Genomic DNA, 19208 nt, shown 5'->3' on the forward strand with positions numbered 1-19208 from the left:
GAGGACAATAAGAATGCGTCTTGAGTTCTTCCTACGGCTGGAGGAGAAAACATTTCGAATGTTCCGTAGTGCCTTTGACATAGAAGGCACGCCCGGCCCGGGTTGCCATCTGCTGAAGACTGACCATAGTCGATTCCTGTTACGTGTATACTTTAAAAATAAAATAGTATTAAAACGATGAATTAATTATAGGTGAGGTGCTCCTATGTTATGGTATTTTTGTTTTTGTTTGCAGTACTCATGTTATAGACTTTCTAAAAATGCGAATCATCCACTTTTGCGGATTAACTCTCAAGAATTATTCTTATTAGTATTTGTAAAAGTATTAGTGCGATTATGTGGTCTATTGGTTTGACACTCGCCTTCGGACCGGAAAGTCCAGTGTGCGATTTCCGTTCTAAGGAGCAAATGGTTAAGTTGTTGGAAAAGGCTCACATTTCCTCATCGTATTCAGTTGTACAATGAGTAGCTAGCCATTAACAGCATTGTCTCTGTCGGAGAAAAAAACAAAACTGTAATATCGCATAACAGGCGTCATGTCTCGTCCAAATGTTAAATGTAATACCACTAGCCCACATAACTACGAAAAGAACAATAATTGGTAAGAATATAAACTTTTATAGATTAGACTTGGCGGTAAATATTTAATGTCTGTTTTACCTGCCATAACATAGGATTGAGACGACAGGTCATATGCAGACCTACCTGTTTAAAAATTATAAAATTCGTAATTTTAAGGAAATAAAAGTTGTAGTCGCTTAGTAGTTAACTTTAAAATTCAACAATTTACCACCACAAGAATTGAATAACACTTCAAAATCATTAAATTTGTGTACTCTGGCATCACTTTAATTTTCAATTAGTTTTGATGACTTCGAGATGCTCATGAAATTCTGAAATTGGAGCCAAACTTTCGTAATTCTACGAATTTTTCGTAATAGTAGACAGGTCTGGAGTCACATGTGGACCTAATGGAGTGTTACCTCAGTCATAACTTTGAACTCTTTGTTGTAGGAAACGAGGGACACTTCTGTTGGGCCGTACTCAAAAATCTGTAGGAGCGCCCTGGTGAAGCTGGTTACACTAGTCGGGGTTTTGCTGTTTGCGAACAAGTTGTAGGGGAATGCGTCCGCTACGGGAGAGATTCCGAAAGCAATCACGACATCCAAGTCGAATCGAGACCGGCGACATCCTGAAGAATTAAGTCGGTGATGTGAATATTTATTGGTAAAGAGACGAAGAAAGAGAGAGAGAGAGAGAGAGAGAGAGAGAGAGAGAGAGAGAGAGAGAGAGAGAGAGAGAGAGAGAGAGAGCTTTTTTATATAGCGCAATATCAACTAAATGTGCTCAAAGCGCTTTACATGGGGTCCCAACCAACAGCAACACGTAACATGTAGAACGAGACACGACGCCTGTTAGGCGATATTACAATATTTTTATCCGACAGAGACAACGCTGTTAACGGCCAGGTACTCATTTTACACCTGAGTACTTTGAACGAATGTGAGTAAAGAGCCTTTTCAAAGGACTCAACTATGCGCCGAGCGAGGCTCGAACCCAGGACCTTCCGATCCGTAAGCGAGTGTCATACCACGAGATCACATAGCCGATATATATATATATATATATATATATATATAGTAAATAAAAGAGAGAGAGAGAGAGAGAGAGAGAGAGAGAGAGAGAGAGAGAGAAGACAGAGAGAGAGAGAGAGAGAGAGAGAGAGAGAGCAGAGAGACAGAAAGGAGAGAGAGAGAGAGAGAGAGAGAGAGAGAGAGAGAGAGAGAGGGAGAGAGAGAGAGAGAGAGAGAGAGAGAGAGATGTGAATAATTTACGATAAGTCCCTTTTAAATGGAATATTATAAAACTTCAAACCAATCTTTCTTTCAATCTTCATAATATTAATATTAATATAGTCATCTATATATTTAGTGTCCTCTCATTAAACCTCAATAGTTTTATTTAGCATTCAATGTCACAATATATAAACAATCGGCCAGCGAAAACCAACGTAGTTATAATAAAATTCAGGCGAATAAAATGACTTATATGTGATCTGCTGTGACGGTAAATATGTCGAAATCGAAGTGTACATATATGCAGGTCTGACCACAGAGTGGGTCTAAATAATAATAAATGCGTGGTGTTTTCCTTGTGGTGTCGGGGGTCCCTCAACAGAGAGGGTGGAAGAATACCCCAACGCCAAGCCAGCGTGTCGTAAAAGGCGACTAATGGTGTGTGATTCCCCCTTTTTTTTTTTTGAGTCACCAGGTCCTCCGGGCTTTGGGGTTGTCGAAGGGTTAACGCTCCTTCCGTAAAACTCAAATTGCTACCGAAACACAGTACAGGCGGAGTAGTCGAATCCATTTTTTAAAATAGCTTGGGCGACCGAAGAGTTTCTGCAATGACAGAATTTATGGATAAGACATGGAACGAGATAATAATAATAATAATAATAATGCTGAAAACTTATATAGCGCTATAACTCCGAGACACCAGACTCTAAGCGCTTAAATTACAAATTACTTTGGCTGAAACATACTCATTCACACACACAAGCACACACACACACACACACACACACACATACACACACACAACACAACACACAACACAAACCAAACCTATCTTGCTTCTCATACCATCTACTAAAATCGAAACAAATATGTTTTAAGCGAACGTTTAAAAATAGACAAAGATTCTTTTTCACGAATGCTCTGCGGTAAGGCGTTCCAAATAGAGGGTCCGAAATGAGAAAAGGATCTCATTCCAGCATTTTTCCGAATTCGAGGGACAACTAGTTTTGTGGAATCACTGGCCGAACGTAAGGGGCGGGGTTTTGAATATCTTTCAATTAGTTCTGAAAGGTAGGAAGGGGCAGTACCTTCAAGACAACGATACACTAAAACACAAGCTTTGAATTTAATTCTTTTCTCAACAGGCAGCCAATGCAGGTCATGAAGTAGAGGTCCGGCAGAGTCGCACCTACGCTTCATAAATACTAGTCTGGCAGCGCTGTTTTGGACAATCTGAAAACGTTTCAGATTGTATTGCGAAACGCCAAACAACAGAGCATTACAATAATCCAATTTCGATAGTACGAGGGACACAACCAGGTGCTTGGTCACATCCTCAGATATGAACCGTCTAATGGAAGCAATCTTTTTTAGTTGGAAAAAGAGAGATCTAACCAAATTATTAACCTGATGCTCCATCGACAGTCCAGAGTCTAAGAATGTGCCAAGGTTTTTCACTTTGTCAACAATTTGAATAGAGGCATCCCCCAACTTCAAATCTGTTTCACTTTTCCACTTCCTGTTCCCCACATACAGCACCTCCGTCTTATCATCATTCAGTTTCAGTCTGTTCTCATTCATCCATTTCTTAACACTTTGGATACAATTTTTACTATTGGCTGATACTTCTTGTAAATTTCTCATATTGGAAACGCAGTACAATTGCGTATCATCAGCGTATTGATGGTAAGACAGACCAAAACTTCTGATGATTTTAGACAGAGGGTCAACGTACAAAACAAAAAGAACGGGTCCAAGTACTGAACCCTGGGGAACCCCACAATCAAGAAAGATTTCCTCCGATCTATATTCATCCACCGTAATAATCTGTTTACGATTAAACAAATATGACCTAAACCAATCAAGCGCTGCACCAGACACGCCATAAGTAATTTCAAGACGTTTGAGAAGAAGATTGTGATCAATAGTATCAAAAGCAGACGATAGGTCAAGCAAATTCAGCAAAGAACATGAACCATTGTCTATAACAGAGAGGAGATCATTAACAACCCTAACAAGTGCGGTTTCCGTCGAATGATGTTGCCTATAAGCAGACTGAAATTTTTCTTCAAGACAATTATTTTTAAGATGAGACAGTAATTGTTTCAAAACATGACAAGCTTTTCTAAGATCTTAGAGAGAAAAGGAAGATTAGAGACAGGGCGATAGTTTTTTAAGTTCTCTTTATCGAGATCAGGTTTTTTCAAAAGGGGTTTGACATGAGCAACTTTGTAAATGTCTGGTACAGCACCTGACTGCAACGAATTATTAACAATACATGTAAATGGTGTTAAAATTACATCAATGCATTTTTTTAAAATGGCAGTATTTAAGGGGTCTAAATCACAACTTTTAGTTGGAGACGACATAATGCAATCACGTAAGTCAGCTTCAGTAATCTTTGAAAAATGTTTAACGAATCACCATGAAACTTGTCAAATGTTGTAGGGATCGATTCAGACGAGAGTTCCTTCCTGATGGTATCCGTTTTTTCTTTAAAATATTGACCAAAGCGAGTTGGTAGATATGCACGATCGATTAAAGATGGGAGAGCTGGTTGCGTCTGTTGTCCCAGCAGTTCCTTGGTCAAGGCAAAGAATTGTCTCGAACGTCCCACGTTTTTGAGGCTTTCTTCATAGAATTTCTTTTTGGCCCTGAAATTGACGGCTTTTGCATCATTTCTAGCCGCGATGTATCGCTTCTTATCGACAGCATCTCTGGACTTGAGCCATTTTCTTTCTGCCCGCCTCCTGGCTAATCCATTCAATTTTATTTCGGTATTATACCAGGGTGCTTGACGTCTCACTTTTACTGCTCTAGTTGTTAAGGGAGCATGCTTGTCCACCGTACCAAAAATTGACTCGTGGAGACCATTCGCATCATGTTTATTTTTAACGTTATGGTCAAGGTCTTGTTTAAAAATGTTCATGTTTATATTCTTCAAATTACGAGATGTTATCATCTTTTTTACTTCGTGCTTCATTGGAAATAAAACGCAAAACACAATTAAATGATGGTCAGAGATTAATTTATCAATATTTGAGACAGGTGAAGAGAGAGAATGTTCAATGTCTGTAATGACATGATCTATTGTGTGGCCATGGTTGTTTGTAGGACCGCTTACAAGTTGAATATAGTTGTTTGTGTCAATAATCTCCCGAAATACTTTCGATTCATTTTTGTTTCCGAAATAATTAATGTTAAAATCACCCATAAAAATATTATGCTTTTTGTTAATGGATTGCATAGACATAAATTCTCCGAACTCAGATAAAAAATCAATTGTTGATATTTTGTTTTGTTGGCTTGGTGGTGGGCGGTAGACACAGTGAAACGACTTTTTAAAATTATTTTCATGAATGGCAAATCCAGCGTATTCAAAACTTCTAAAATTATCATGGTGAAATGATATCTTGTCAAAGAGTGACAAATTGTAAATAATTGCAATACCACCTCCTTTCCTCCCAATGCGTGGAAATGATTTAATACAAAAGCCTTCGGGTGTAATTGCTTTCATAATTGGATCATCATATGAATGATTAAGCCATGTTTCCAAGATGACAAAAATATTAATTTTATGATCTTCAATAATGTCGATTACGTCTTGAGTTTTATTACGACACGAGATAATAAAGAAAAAAAACCAAAAAAAAAACAAGAAAAAAAAAAACAACTGTTTGTCTGTGGCTTATACCCTGACCCAGGGTGAAAAAGGCAATGATGATGATAATGATAATAAATGGAATTTAACCTCAAGTTTCATATTATGTCTATAAATTCATTTCCACCACCGACACAATTCTGCTTTGAGACAGTGAATCACGTGTTATGTGCTATGGTAGATAAGTAGTCCTTCAGAGCCATTAGGCCCATGAAGCCGGAGTTTATCCCAGTTACTATGGCGTGAAACGGACATGATATGATATGACGCTAGTCCATCGCAAAATACTTTCCGCCAAAGCAAACAAGACTCAGCTAACCATTCACTGCTGGGTGGACAGGAGGATCAGAAAAAAAGAATATCGACTGCACCCGGGATTGATCTTGGTCCCTTTGCGTGTGAAGCGAGACGTGCCCTTACAGAGAGAACGTCATCCTGGTTTTGCGCATGTGTCTCTCGTCCTCGCTTCCGGTGAAGTGTCTCATGCCGCTTTCAAGATAGCCATTTTAAATTCTCCAGTAATGACAAATTGTGCAACAGACGAATACAACACGCTATTTCAACTAACAATACTATAAATTTCTAAACTATCTTCACCATTATATAAATTAGCAATCGTGTTTTAATATTATATTAAATTCTATTTTCGACATTTGTTGTCTACGACCATACTACGTTGAAAATACCGGTTCTCGTTCGATCACCGAAGTCAAGCAACGTCAGGCGTGGTTAGTACTTGGATGGGTGACCGCTTGGGAACCCTACGTGTTGTAGACATCTTTTTTTTAAAAAAGTTTTTTTATTTTTTTATTTATCTACTACTACTACTACCAGTGGCGTAGGGCCTTAAAGGCTATTAAGGCTAAGCCACAGGTCGTCATTGTCTTGAAAGTATGTAAGAATTTAACAATAAAAAGTCACACTTTTAATTTTTCTGTTTCACAAACAATGAAATTCATTGTTGACCTGGTGTTAAAAAACCTTTACAGAGCCTCAAAACTTGAACCAATCACACCGCTTTGAATTTACTACAGCTCGAGTTGTACTCGTGCCCCCTGACCAATCAGTACAGCGTGTGGCTTTAAAGGTGGAGAAGGCTTCCAGCCATATTCCCACGGTACAACCAGGCGATGCATTTCACGTTTGCCGTGTGCTATGACTGTGGGCATCAAGAGGCATCTTGACGTTGAACTGAGTCATTGTGGCTTTCTTACTCGACGCCACATACAATGACCTAATTGTTCCATTGATGGCAATCGTGTTGTACCTGTTACCCATCCCTCTTCGAGGCGTGTCAGGCATGTGATATTGAATTCCCCATTGTCCCTTTTAACTTGAGTGTGTTAATCTGATGTGTGCAGTGTTTGTTTTTAAAATTTTAATTAATTGCTATTAAGTGTGATGAATCACGTTGATTATCTGTTGACTATCAATACCAGTTCTTTGAATAGGGAAAATAAACTTTTGATTAAAAGTCTCGGTCCCCATCAACCAAACGATTTTGTACTCACTATTAAAGACGGGAAGCAGAATCAGTCATTTAATTTGATAAAGATTGATATAGTCGTTTTCCTTGGCTATCGATGAGAATAGAAAATAAGAGTTTATTTTCTTTTAATTGTATTTTGTTTGGCGATAACAGCAATACAGAATTGTCTTGGACAAGAAGTGGATTTACCTGTTTGAAAAATTTAACACATAGAGCATTGAACCATCAGAAGTCTAACTTACATTTAAATATCACCACTAGATTGAAAACCGTTGGTACTCTTCACATAGGTGCACAGATTGACAGTGGCTATCGCTTATCTTTAGCCAGGCATGATGAACAAGTTACAAAGAACATACAAATTTTGGTAAAATAATTGAGTGCATCAAATTCTCTCTTCTCTCTCTCTCTCTCTCTCTCTCTCTCTCTCTCTCTCTCTCTCTCTCTCTATATATATATATATATATATATATATATATATATATATATATATATATATGCGACAACCCATCTCAAATCCAGCCCCATGCTCCTAAATGACCAGGCTACGCCGCTGACTACTACTACTACTACTACTACTACTACTACTACTACTACTACTACTACTACTACTACTACTACTACTACTACTACTATTATTATTATCATTATTATTATTATTATTATTATTATTATTACTACTACTACTACTACTACTACTACTACTACTACTACTACTACTACTACTACTACTACTACTACTACTACTACTACTACTACTACTACCACTACTTTAAAAAAAAACAAAATGTAAATAACAATTAAAAAAAAAAACAAATAAATTTTTTTAATGTAAGAAAATTGTAAAACGGATAAATTAAAAAAAAGAAAGATGTCTACAACACGTGGGGTTCCCAAGCGGTCACCAATCTAAGTACTAACCACGCCTGACGTTGCTTGACTTCGGTGATCGGACGAGAACCGGTATTTTCAACGTAGTATGGTCGTAGACAACAGTAGGTGTCGAAAATAGAATTTAATATAATATTAAAACACTATTGCTAATCTATATAATGATGAAGATAGTTTAGAAATGTGTATTGTTAGTTGAAATAGCGTGATGTATTCGTCTGTTGCACAATTTGTCGTTACTGGAGAATTTATTATGGCGATGGGCTATCTTGAAAGCTGCGTGAGATACTTCGCCGGAAGCGAGGACGAGAGACGCATGCGCAAAACCAGGATGACGTTCTCTCTGTAAGAGCATGTTGAAGCGAGTGCTCTGACAACTGAGCTATCGGTACCCCCTACGGCACATAAGATATGTACTTATTGATAAACCAAATTGTTATGAGTCCATAATTATAATGGAACAACTACTCTCAAATAAATAATTATGTAAAATATTGCTCCATTACAACGATATTAAATCAAGCTCAAAATTGTGTTCGGCTATCAGACCCGCAAATAAGATGACCGCGCACGTAAGCTTTTGGCAGTTTGAAAAAGAAATCTTATTAAATATTCATAACCCAATTATTGTTCCAACCGTCAGTTTCGGCCATGGCAATCTAGAATCTCTAGTTTGCGATGATTCGGACCAATTAACGGGTATCAACGTATAACAAAGTTATGAGCGGTTATGATCAAGATGCATTTATTTGCAGGTTTGATAAACAAACATAATTATGGGCTAGTTTAAACGTGATGCGTTTTGTTTTGTTTGGTTTATTTGGTGGTTTGTTTGTTATTTTTTTTTTTGTTTTGTTCTTTGGGTTTGTTTGTTTTGTTTTGTTTTTGTGTTTTTGTTGTTTTCTTTTTTTTTTGAGGGGGGGGGGGGGGGGGGGGGAGGGGGGGGGCATGTGTTCACTTGTTATATACGATTGCCTGTCTTTTCTTTTTATCAAATGGATACTAGATATGTATAATAACGAGAAATGGTGTGAGTAGGAAAGTGTCAGAATAAAATAGAAAATAAAAACTTCGCGGCGGCGATGGGGGCTCGAACTCGCGACCTTACTGGTACGACAACTCCGCCTGGCCTGGAAGATCGTGACTCTACCGTATGAGCTATCCATGACCCCGCGACTAGATATGTATGAATAGATGAACGGTTGGATGGGTGGATGTATGGATGGATGGGTGGATGGATGGGTGCAGGTAGGTATGTATGTAAGTAGGTAAGTACTCGTAGATAAGGAGGTAGGAAGTTGAAACACGATAAAAAATGTGAGGTTTTTTTGTTTTGTTTTTTTGTTAGAATTTCCAAATTTAGGACACTATATTTATTCTTCTAAATAAACCACAAAGATTTGAAAAAAATATGTATGAATCAGTGCCAGACAAAGCACAGAGAAGAAAACAAGTAAAAACAAAACAATCCCTTTCCCCCCCCCCCCCCCCCCCCCCCCTTTCCAAAAATAAATAAATAAATAAATAAATAAAAATCCTTTTTAAAAAATTGGCATAGAACTCACTCCGAACTCTCGTACCATTTGGAGGATATGGGTCACATATGATATACTTACCTCTCAAGTAAGACGCATCTACTGTCATATAACACGAAATAACACACACGGCAAACAGAATAAGTACTAATTGTCTACTAATCATTTTTACTGCTGTCTTGGTGGTTAGAATGATTGTGCCGGTGGTGGTAGTGGTTGGAATAGTGGTAGCGGTGGTGGTGGTGGTGGAGGAGGAGGAGGAAGACGAGGCGGTGAGGGAGGATGTAATTATGATAGTGGTTTTGGTGGTGCTGTTGGTTAGAATGATAGTTGTGGAGACGATTGTTGTACTTGTTGTTAATATGTGTTGTTGTTGTTGTTGTTGTTGTTGTTGTTGTTGTTGTTAATGATGATGATGATGATGATGATGATGATGATGATGATGATGATGATGATGATGATGATGATGATGATGACAACCACGATGTCGTCTACAATGATGGTTACCACCATACGATATTACAAAGTTTATTTAATCTTAGGCTTTCGCCAATAATTCACACAATACAATTAAGACAAAAGAATGTTATCAATCTCTCCTCATGCATTCGTTATACTATCACAATAACGACCGTGTTATCTTTACTCCTTCCCAATGCTATCTATACAAGAGTGCTATGCTCCTTCCCCAACCAACCCCTAGCTTCCCGCCTCTTCGTCGCGAACTATCTTATGTATGTATTAGCTTCAGGACGGGCAAGTACGGAATCTGCCCACCCTTCCTTTAAACGTCTTTATTTCCTCTATAACTTAGAATTCAACTCTCTCCTTACTCAGAAGAGTATTTCTCGTATACTAATTCAATTGTTGAGAAAACCAAAATGGTGGTTGTATTAATATTTATTTAGTCGTGACTTTTGAATAAAATGTTTTGTTTTATTAGAGGAAATACAATAGAAAATTACATTGTTTTGCAAAATTATTTAGTCTGGCAATAAAAATACAGCGGTAATTACTTTAAGAATAATAAAAAAAAGAACTAACAAATTAATTTGTTAAAAAACAAAAACAAAAAAACAACAAAAAAACAAATAAGAAAACAATTTAAATAAATGAGTTTTGAGAAGTACTTAAAGAAAACGAGAAAAAAAAAAAGAAATAATTTAAATGGATAAACAAATATATAAAAACAACACAAATTAATACTAAATTGATATAATATTAGTAAGTTAATAAATTTAATTCAATACTGGAACCTTCCCAAAGTCATTACATCAATGGTACCAGCACAAGTAAGGCAATAAATAAGAAAAAGTTCGTTTGCCAAAAGCTCTATTCAGTGTTCACTGGTTATTAAGGTGGGCTCATTTGAATTAGCCCGACCTAGTACTAGAGAGGCCAGACAGCAAAAATCGGAGTTAGTTCACCGTCAGGCGACGTGACGATGAGATGACGATGTGGGCGGAGTGGAGTGGTTGGGGAGGGGAGGGGGGGGGGTTGATAAAAAGAACAGGAGCGTATCCTGGTTTATGCATTACGGGGTGCATGGTCATTCGCAATCTATCAAAAATACACACAAATTGATTTCAGTACGAAGTATCAAGTTTAAGTAGTAACTTTTGAAATTATCTAATTTAGATTAGATTATTTCGGACCTGGTAATACAGCTTATAACTTGAAAAAAACAGGCTGGTATTTGCCCACCCTGCCCATTATTACCAGCCGTCCCTGATATTATGTATATAAATTCATTTTCCACCACCGACACAATTCTGCTTTGAGACAGTGAATCACGTGTTATGTGCTATGGTACATAAGTAGTCCTTGAGAGCAATTAGGCCCATGAAGCCGGAGTTTATCCCAGTTTCTATGGCGTGAAACGGACATGATATGATATGACGCTAGTCTATCGCAAAATACTTTCCGCCAAAGCAAACAAGACTCAGCTACCCATTCACTGCCGGGTGGACAGGAGGATCAGAAAAAAAAAATCGACTGCACCTGGGATTGATCTTGGTCCCTTTGCGTGTGAAGCGAGACATGCCCTTACAGAGAGAACGTCATCCTGGTTTTGCGCATGTGTCTCTCGTCCTCGCTTCCGGTGAAGTGTCTCATGCCGCTGTCAAGATAGTCCATCGCCATTCTAAATTCTCCCGTAATGACAAATTGTGCAACACACGAATACAACACGTTATTTCAACTAACAATACTATACATTTTTAAACTATCTTCATCATTATATAAATTAGCAATAGTGTTTTAATATATTAAATTCTATTTTCGACACTTGTTGTATACGACCATACTACGTTGAAAATACCGGTTCTTGTCCGATCACCGAAGTCAAGCAACGTCAGGCGTGGTTAATACTTAGATGGGTGACCGATTGGGAAACCTACGTGTTGTAGACATCGTTTTTTTTTTGTTTTTTATTTATCTATTACTACTAACTACTACTACTACTACTATTATTATTATTATTATTATTATTATTATTATTATTATTATTATTATTATTATTATTATTATTATTATATTATTATTATTATTATATTATTATTATTATATTATTATTATTATTATTATTATTATTTATTATTATTATTATTATTATTATTATTATTATTATATTATTATTATTATTATTATTATTATTATTATTATTATTATTATTATTATTATTATCGTTATCATTATTATTATTATCATTATTATTACTATTATCATTATCATTATTATTATTATTATTATTATATTATTATTATTTATATTATTATTTATTATTATACTATTTATTACTACTACATACTACTACACTACAACTACTACTACTTAAAAAAACAAAATGTAAATAACAATTTAAAAAAAAAACAAATTTTTTAATGTAATAAAATTGTAAAATGGATAAATTAAAAAAAAAAGATGTCTACAACACGTGGGGTTCCCAAGCGGTCACCCATCTAAGTACTAACCACGCCTGACGTTGCTTGACTTCGGTGATCGGACGAGAACCGGTATTTTCAACGTAGTATGGTCGTAGACAACAGAAAGTTTCGAAAATAGAATTTAATATAATAGTAAAACACTATTGCTAATCTATATAATGATGAAGATAGTTTAGAAATGTATATTGTTACTTGAAATAGCGTGTTGTATTCGTCTGTTGCACTATTTGTCGTTACTGGAGAATTTTAAGTGGCGATGGGCTATCTTGAAAGCAGCGTGAGATACTTCACCGGAAGCGAGGACGAGAGACGTAGGCGCAAAACCAGCATGACGTTCTCTCTGTAAGGGCATGTTGAAGCGAGTGCTCTAACAACTGAGCTATCGGTACCCCCTATGGCACATAAGATATGTACTTATTGATAAACCAAATTGTTATGAGTCCATAATTATAATGGAACAACTACTCTCAAATAAATAATTATGTAAAATATTGCTCCATTACAACGATATTAAATCAAGCTCAAAATTGTGTTCGGCTATCAGACCCGCAAATAAGATGACCGCGCACGTAAGCTTTTGGCAGTTTGAAAAAAGAAATCTTATTAAATATTCATAACCCAATTATTGTTCTAACCGTCAGTTTCGGCCATGGCAATCTAGAATCTCTAGTTTGCGATGATTCGGACCAATTAACGGGTATCAACGTATAACAAAGTTATGAGCGGTTATGATCAAGATGCATTTAATTGCAAGTTTGATAAACGAACATAAATATGGGCTTGTTTAAACGTGATGCGTTTTGTTTTGTTTAGTTTATTTGGTGGTTTGTTTGTTATTTTTTTGTTTTGTTCTTTGGGTTTGTTTGTTTGTTGTTTTTTTTTAGGGGGGGGGGGGGTCATGTGTTCACCTGTTTTATACGTTTGCCTGTCTTTTCTTTTTATCAAATGTATACTAGATATGTATAATAACAAGAAATGGTGTGAGTAGGAAAGTGTCAGAATAAAATAGAGAATAAAAACTTCGCGGCGGCGATGGGGGCTCGGACTCGCGACCTTACTGGTACGACAACTCCGCCTGGCCTGGAAGATCGTGACTCTACCGTATGAGCTATCCACGACCCCGCGACTAGATATGTATGAATAGATGAACGGTTGGATGGGTGGATGTATGGATGGATGGGTGGATGGATGGGTGCAGGTAGGTATTATGTAAGTAGGTAAGTACTCGTAGATAAGGAGGTAGGAAGTTGAAACACGATAAAAAATGTGAGGTTTTTTTTGTTTTTGTTTTTTGTTAGAATTTCCAAATTTAGGACACTATATTTATTCTTCTAAATAAACCACAAAGATTTGAAAAAAATATGTATGAATCAGTGCCAGACAAAGCACAGAGAAGAAAACAAGTAAAAACAAAACAATCCCTTTCCCCCCCCCCCCCCCCCCCCCCCCCTTTCCAAAAATAAATAAATAAATAAATAAATAAAAATCCTTTTTAAAAAATTGGCATAGAACTCACTCCGAACTCTCGTACCATTTGGAGGATATGGGTCACATATGATATACTTACCTCTCAAGGAAGACGCATCTACTGTCATATAACACGAAATAACACACACGGCAAACAGAATAAGTACTAATTGTCTCTTCATCATTGTGTCAAACAAACTAATCAAACGTCATGCTGTGCTAATAATAGTGCACAGAGTAAGATTGAAATGGAAGTTCATTAAAGACGTTCACGCACATTTGCTGTTTTTGCAGAATCAAATTACGTAAGATGTAAACCCTGGAAAACAACGAATTGTAGAATTTAACATTTCGTCGTTTCTCTTCCTTATAATTATTTACAAACGGACTTTGAACATGTAATTCCAGAATTAAATTATAGGGATGTAAACATTGGAAAATAGCCGCAGTACCGCAGACTATAACACTTCCTCGTATCTCTTCGTTGTCAAATAATATGTGACAAGATGCAATCGATGAAAAATATAAACCATATAATATCTATTTGTCGTTTATACCAAGGTGCACATATTTGCAGGTCTGAAAACCAAGCACAATTGTGGGCCTGGTTTAATATTGTTGTCATGGATAATATTTTCCATTTGTTTGAGAGTATTTCCATTACAACAATGAGCCCCATAATAAATTTGAGTTGTTGGACCTTCAAATATTTACACGTTGGTTTGTACACAACGACTGTAGTTTCAATATACTCGGGCTATACGCTTGTTTTTATTAACACAGAACACTTCTTATCTTCTTTACAACACAACAATAATAACAATATGTAGTATTTTTGTAACATTACCCGATAGAGTTTCCTTTGTAACTTTGGGTGGGGACAGTTAAGAAGGGGATCATTGTGATTGTGTAGCCATCAAATCACAGCGGCGTTGCTTTAGGCTGTAAATACCTCAATACAATATTCATAATTGACCCTGCATGACTAGTCAAAACAGTACACATCAGTGAAATTAACGCATTGCTTAGGTTTAGTAGTCGCGGTGGACAGATCGCAAAATGACCTTAACTCACTTAATCCTAGAGATTTTTGCTACTTTTCAAAATTTGAAAAAAAAAATGTATTAAAAATGAACATGTGGATAGATAGTTTTATTCTAATATTGAAAATATGTTTACATAAAATCTAACAGTTGCAGAAATAATAATATAAGGCTAAATTATTATGAAAATCAGGCTCCGAATAATTCTCGTTTTGTTCACACCAGCGCAATAATTTGCTCTGGTCTAAAAATAGATAGACTGTAACTTTTGATAAATTTTAGAAAATTTTACCTTTTGTTCCATAAAATATCCATATCTAGACATTATTTGATGCATGGTCGAGTATTTATGAATATGTGTTTCTTTTGCCACCTAACAGCCAAATTTTAAAGGTTATTTTTTTCTATTATTTACATTGGAACGTGAGCTGTCAAGACAGGAACATGTGGTTTGCCACGTTCTTCTCGACCTTTGTTTACGTTTGGGGCACCTAACTTTACTGCTCTATAAATGCGTGGTGTTTTCCTTGTGGTGTCGGGGGTCCCTCAACAGAGAGGGTGGAAGAATACCCCAACGCCAAGCCAGCGTGTCGTAAAAGGCGACTAATGGTGTGTGATTCCCCCCTTTTTTTTGAGTCACCAGGTCCTCCGGGCTTTGGGGTTGTCGAAGGGTTAACGCTCCTTCCGTAAAACTCAAATTGCTACCGAAACACAGGCGGAGTAGTCGAATCCACTTTTCTTAATAGCTTGGGCGACCGAAGAGTTTCTGCAATGACAGAATTTATGGATAAGACATGGAACGAGATGGTAAAGAAAAAAAAAAAAAAAAAAAAAAAAAAAACTATTTGTCTGTGGCCTATACCCTGACCCAGGGTGAAAAAGGCAATGATGATGATAATGATAATAAATGGAACTTAACCTCAAGTTTCATATTATGCAGTGGCGGTTCTAGCCTATTTACAGTGGTTGGGCAAAGATGATCCGGTCATATATATATATATATATATATATATATATATATATATATATATATATATATATATATATATTATTTATTTATTTATTTATTTTTTTTAATTATAATTTTTTTTTCACCTTTAAAAAAAATAATTCAACCACAAATAATCACATTCACAATGAAATGACAATACCAGTAGATTTTAATTATTCCAAACGTAATCAAAAAATTATCACGAAAGAGAATACAACTAAAAACTAAAGCGACGAGACATAATGCGACAACACCTTGACAATAGAAGTCCATTTCGTTCACTCGAAAAATTAAAGAGATGCTTTAATCCCTCAACGGCGAGATTAATATTTCTGTTACATTACTGGTTTTCAGTAGTATGTAGTAACCTTAAAGTTTTCATCGAGAAGCAACAACAGCGATATGACTCGAGTTTCATTCAGAGCTGAAATTGCATCATTTTTACTGCTGTCTTGGTGGTTAGAATGATTGTGCCGGTGGTGGTAGTGGTTGGAATAGTGGTAGCGGTGGTGGTGGTGGTGGAGGAGGAGGAGGAAGACGAGGCGGTGAGGGAGGATGTAATTATGATAGTGGTTTTGGTGGTGCTGTTGGTTAGAATGATAGTTGTGGAGACGATTGTTGTACTTGTTGTTAATATTGTTGTTGTTGTTGTTGTTGTTGTTGTTGTTGTTGTTGTTAATGATGATGATGATGATGATGATGATGATGATGATGATGATGATGATGATGATGATGATGATGATGATGACAACCACGATGTCGTCGACAATGATGGTTACCACCATACGATATTACAAAGTTTATTTAATCTTAGGCTTTCGCCAATAATTCACACAATACAATTAAGACAAAAGAATGTTATCAATCTCTCCTCATGCATTCGTTATACTATCACAATAACGACCGTGTTATCTTTACTCCTTCCCAATGCTATCTATACAAGAGTGCTATGCTCCTTCCCCAACCAACCCCTAGCTTCCCGCCTCTTCGTCGCGAACTATCTTATGTATGTATTAGCTTCAGGACGGGCAAGTACGGAATCTGCCCACCCTTCCTTTAAACGTCTTTATTTCCTCTATAACTTAGAATTCAACTCTCTCCTTACTCAGAAGAGTATTTCTCGTATACTAATTCAATTGTTGAGAAAACCAAAATGGTGGTTGTATTAATATTTATTTAGTCGTGACTTTTGAATAAAATGTTTTGTTTTATTAGAGGAAATACAATAGAAAATTACATTGTTTTGCAAAATTATTCAGTCTGGCAATAAAAATACAGCGGTAATTACTTTAAGAATAATAAAAAAAAGAACTAACAAATTAATTTGTTAAAAAAAAAACAAAAAAAAACAACAAAAAACAAATAAGAAAACAATTTAAATAAATGAGTTTTGAGAAGTACTTAAAGAAAACGAGAAAAAAAAAAAGAAATAATTTAAATGGATAAACAAATATATAAAAACAACACAAATTAATACTAAATTGATATAATATTAGTAAGTTAATAAATTTAATTCAATACTGGAACCTTCCCAAAGTCATTACATCAATGGTACCAGCACAAGTAAGGCAATAAATAAGAAAAAGTTCGTTTGCCAAAAGCTCTATTCAGTGTTCACTGGTTATTAAGGTGGGCTCATTTGAATTAGCCCGACCTAGTACTAGAGAGGCCAGACAGCAAAAATCGGAGTTAGTTCACCGTCAGGCGACGTGACGATGAGATGACGATGTGGGCGGAGTGGAGTGGTTGGGGAGGGGAGGGGGGGGGGTTGATAAAAAGAACAGGAGCGTATCCTGGTTTATGCATTACGGGGTGCATGGTCATTCGCAATCTATCAAAAATACACACAAATTGATTTCAGTACGAAGTATCAAGTTTAAGTAGTAACTTTTGAAATTATCTAATTTAGATTAGATTATTTCGGACCTGGTAATACAGCTTATAACTTGAAAAAAAACAGGCTGGTATTTGCCCACCCTGCCCATTATTACCAGCCGTCCCTGATATTATGTATATAAATTCATTTTCCACCACCGACACAATTCTGCTTTGAGACAGTGAATCACGTGTTATGTGCTATGGTACATAAGTAGTCCTTCAGAGCAATTAGGCCCATGAAGCCGGAGTTTATCCCGGTTTCTATGGCGTGAAACGGACATGATATGATATGACGCTAGTCTATCGCAAAATACTTTCCGCCAAAGCAAACAAGACTCAGCTACCCATTCACTGCCGGGTGGACAGGAGGATCAGAAAAAAAAAAAAATCGACTGCACCTGGGATTGATCTTGGTCCCTTTGCGTGTGAAGCGAGACATGCCCTTACAGAGAGAACGTCATCCTGGTTTTGCGCATGTGTCTCTCGTCCTCGCTTCCGGTGAAGTGTCTCATGCCGCTGTCAAGATAGTCCATCGCCATTCTAAATTCTCCCGTAATGACAAATTGTGCAACACACGAATACAACACGTTATTTCAACTAACAATACTATACATTTTTAAACTATCTTCATCATTATATAAATTAGCAATAGTGTTTTAATATATTAAATTCTATTTTCGACACTTGTTGTCTACGACCATACTACGTTGAAAATACCGGTTCTTGTCCGATCACCGAAGTCAAGCAACATCAGGCGTGGTTAATACTTAGATGGGTGACCGATTGGGAAACCTACGTGTTGTAGACATCGTTTTTTTTTTGTTTTTTATTTATCTATTACTACTAACTACTACTACTACTATTATTATTATTATTATTATATTATTATTATTATTATTATTATTATTATTATTATTATTATTATTATTATTATTATTATTATTATTATATTTATTATTATTATTATCATTATTATTATTATTATTATTATTATTATTATTATTATTATTATTATTATTATTATTATTATTATTATTATTATTATTATCATCATCATTATTATTATTATTATTATTATTATTATTATTATTATTATATATTATTATTATTATTATTATTATTATTATATTATTATCGTTATCATTATTATTATTATCATTATTATTACTATTATCATTATCATTATTATTATTATTATTATTATTATTATTATTATTATTATTATTATTATTATTATTATTATTATTATTATTATTATTATATTACTACTACTACTACTACTACCACTACAACTACTACTACTTAAAAAAAACAAAATGTAAATAACAATTAAAAAAAAAACAAATTTTTTAATGTAATAAAATTGTAAAATGGATAAATTAAAAAAAAAAGATGTCTACAACACGTGGGGTTCCCAAGCGGTCACCCATTTAAGTACTAACCACGCCTGACGTTGCTTGACTTCGGTGATCGGACGAGAACCGGTATTTTCAACGTAGTATGGTCGTAGAC

The 19208-nt window shown here is 35.7% G+C and overlaps 1 protein-coding gene, 4 non-coding genes and 2 pseudogenes across 5 annotated transcripts in view; 3 read left to right on the forward strand and 4 right to left on the reverse strand.

Annotated features, from left to right (window-relative positions):
* LOC144969501 (uncharacterized) overlaps nt 1-9533 on the reverse strand; it is a 26748-nt gene extending 17215 nt beyond the window's left edge. Inside the window, exons 1-3 of the mRNA XM_078908630.1 lie at nt 9454-9533; nt 984-1192; nt 1-150 (exon numbers count right to left, since the gene is read on the reverse strand). The exon at nt 1-150 is cut by the window's left edge and continues 80 nt beyond it. Of these exons, the coding sequence (XP_078764756.1) occupies nt 1-150; nt 984-1192; nt 9454-9481 (387 nt within the window). The 5' untranslated portion in view covers nt 9482-9533. The remainder of the gene's footprint in view (nt 151-983; nt 1193-9453) is intronic.
* Nucleotides 6116-6234, forward strand: LOC144969752 (5S ribosomal RNA). Its single transcript, XR_013644830.1, has one exon. It is a non-coding gene; the product is annotated as a 5S ribosomal RNA (ribosomal RNA).
* On the reverse strand, nt 7819-7937 carry LOC144969769 (5S ribosomal RNA). Its single transcript, XR_013644846.1, has one exon. It is a non-coding gene; the product is annotated as a 5S ribosomal RNA (ribosomal RNA).
* A 2131-nt stretch (nt 9534-11664) lies between the features above and the next one.
* LOC144969776 (5S ribosomal RNA) lies at nt 11665-11783 on the forward strand (annotated as a pseudogene).
* Nucleotides 11784-12295: 512 nt separating this feature from the next.
* On the reverse strand, nt 12296-12414 carry LOC144969735 (5S ribosomal RNA). The gene has a single exon (XR_013644816.1). It is a non-coding gene; the product is annotated as a 5S ribosomal RNA (ribosomal RNA).
* A 5971-nt stretch (nt 12415-18385) lies between these two features.
* Nucleotides 18386-18504, forward strand: LOC144969777 (5S ribosomal RNA; annotated as a pseudogene).
* A 585-nt stretch (nt 18505-19089) lies between these two features.
* Nucleotides 19090-19208, reverse strand: LOC144969741 (5S ribosomal RNA). Its single transcript, XR_013644822.1, has one exon. It is a non-coding gene; the product is annotated as a 5S ribosomal RNA (ribosomal RNA).

This window comes from Berghia stephanieae, chromosome 3 (genome assembly GCF_034508935.2).
Source record: "Berghia stephanieae isolate SIO BIC M18660-M18661 chromosome 3, UCSD_Bste_1.3, whole genome shotgun sequence".
In the NCBI taxonomy this organism is placed as follows: Eukaryota; Metazoa; Mollusca; class Gastropoda; order Nudibranchia; family Aeolidiidae; genus Berghia; species Berghia stephanieae.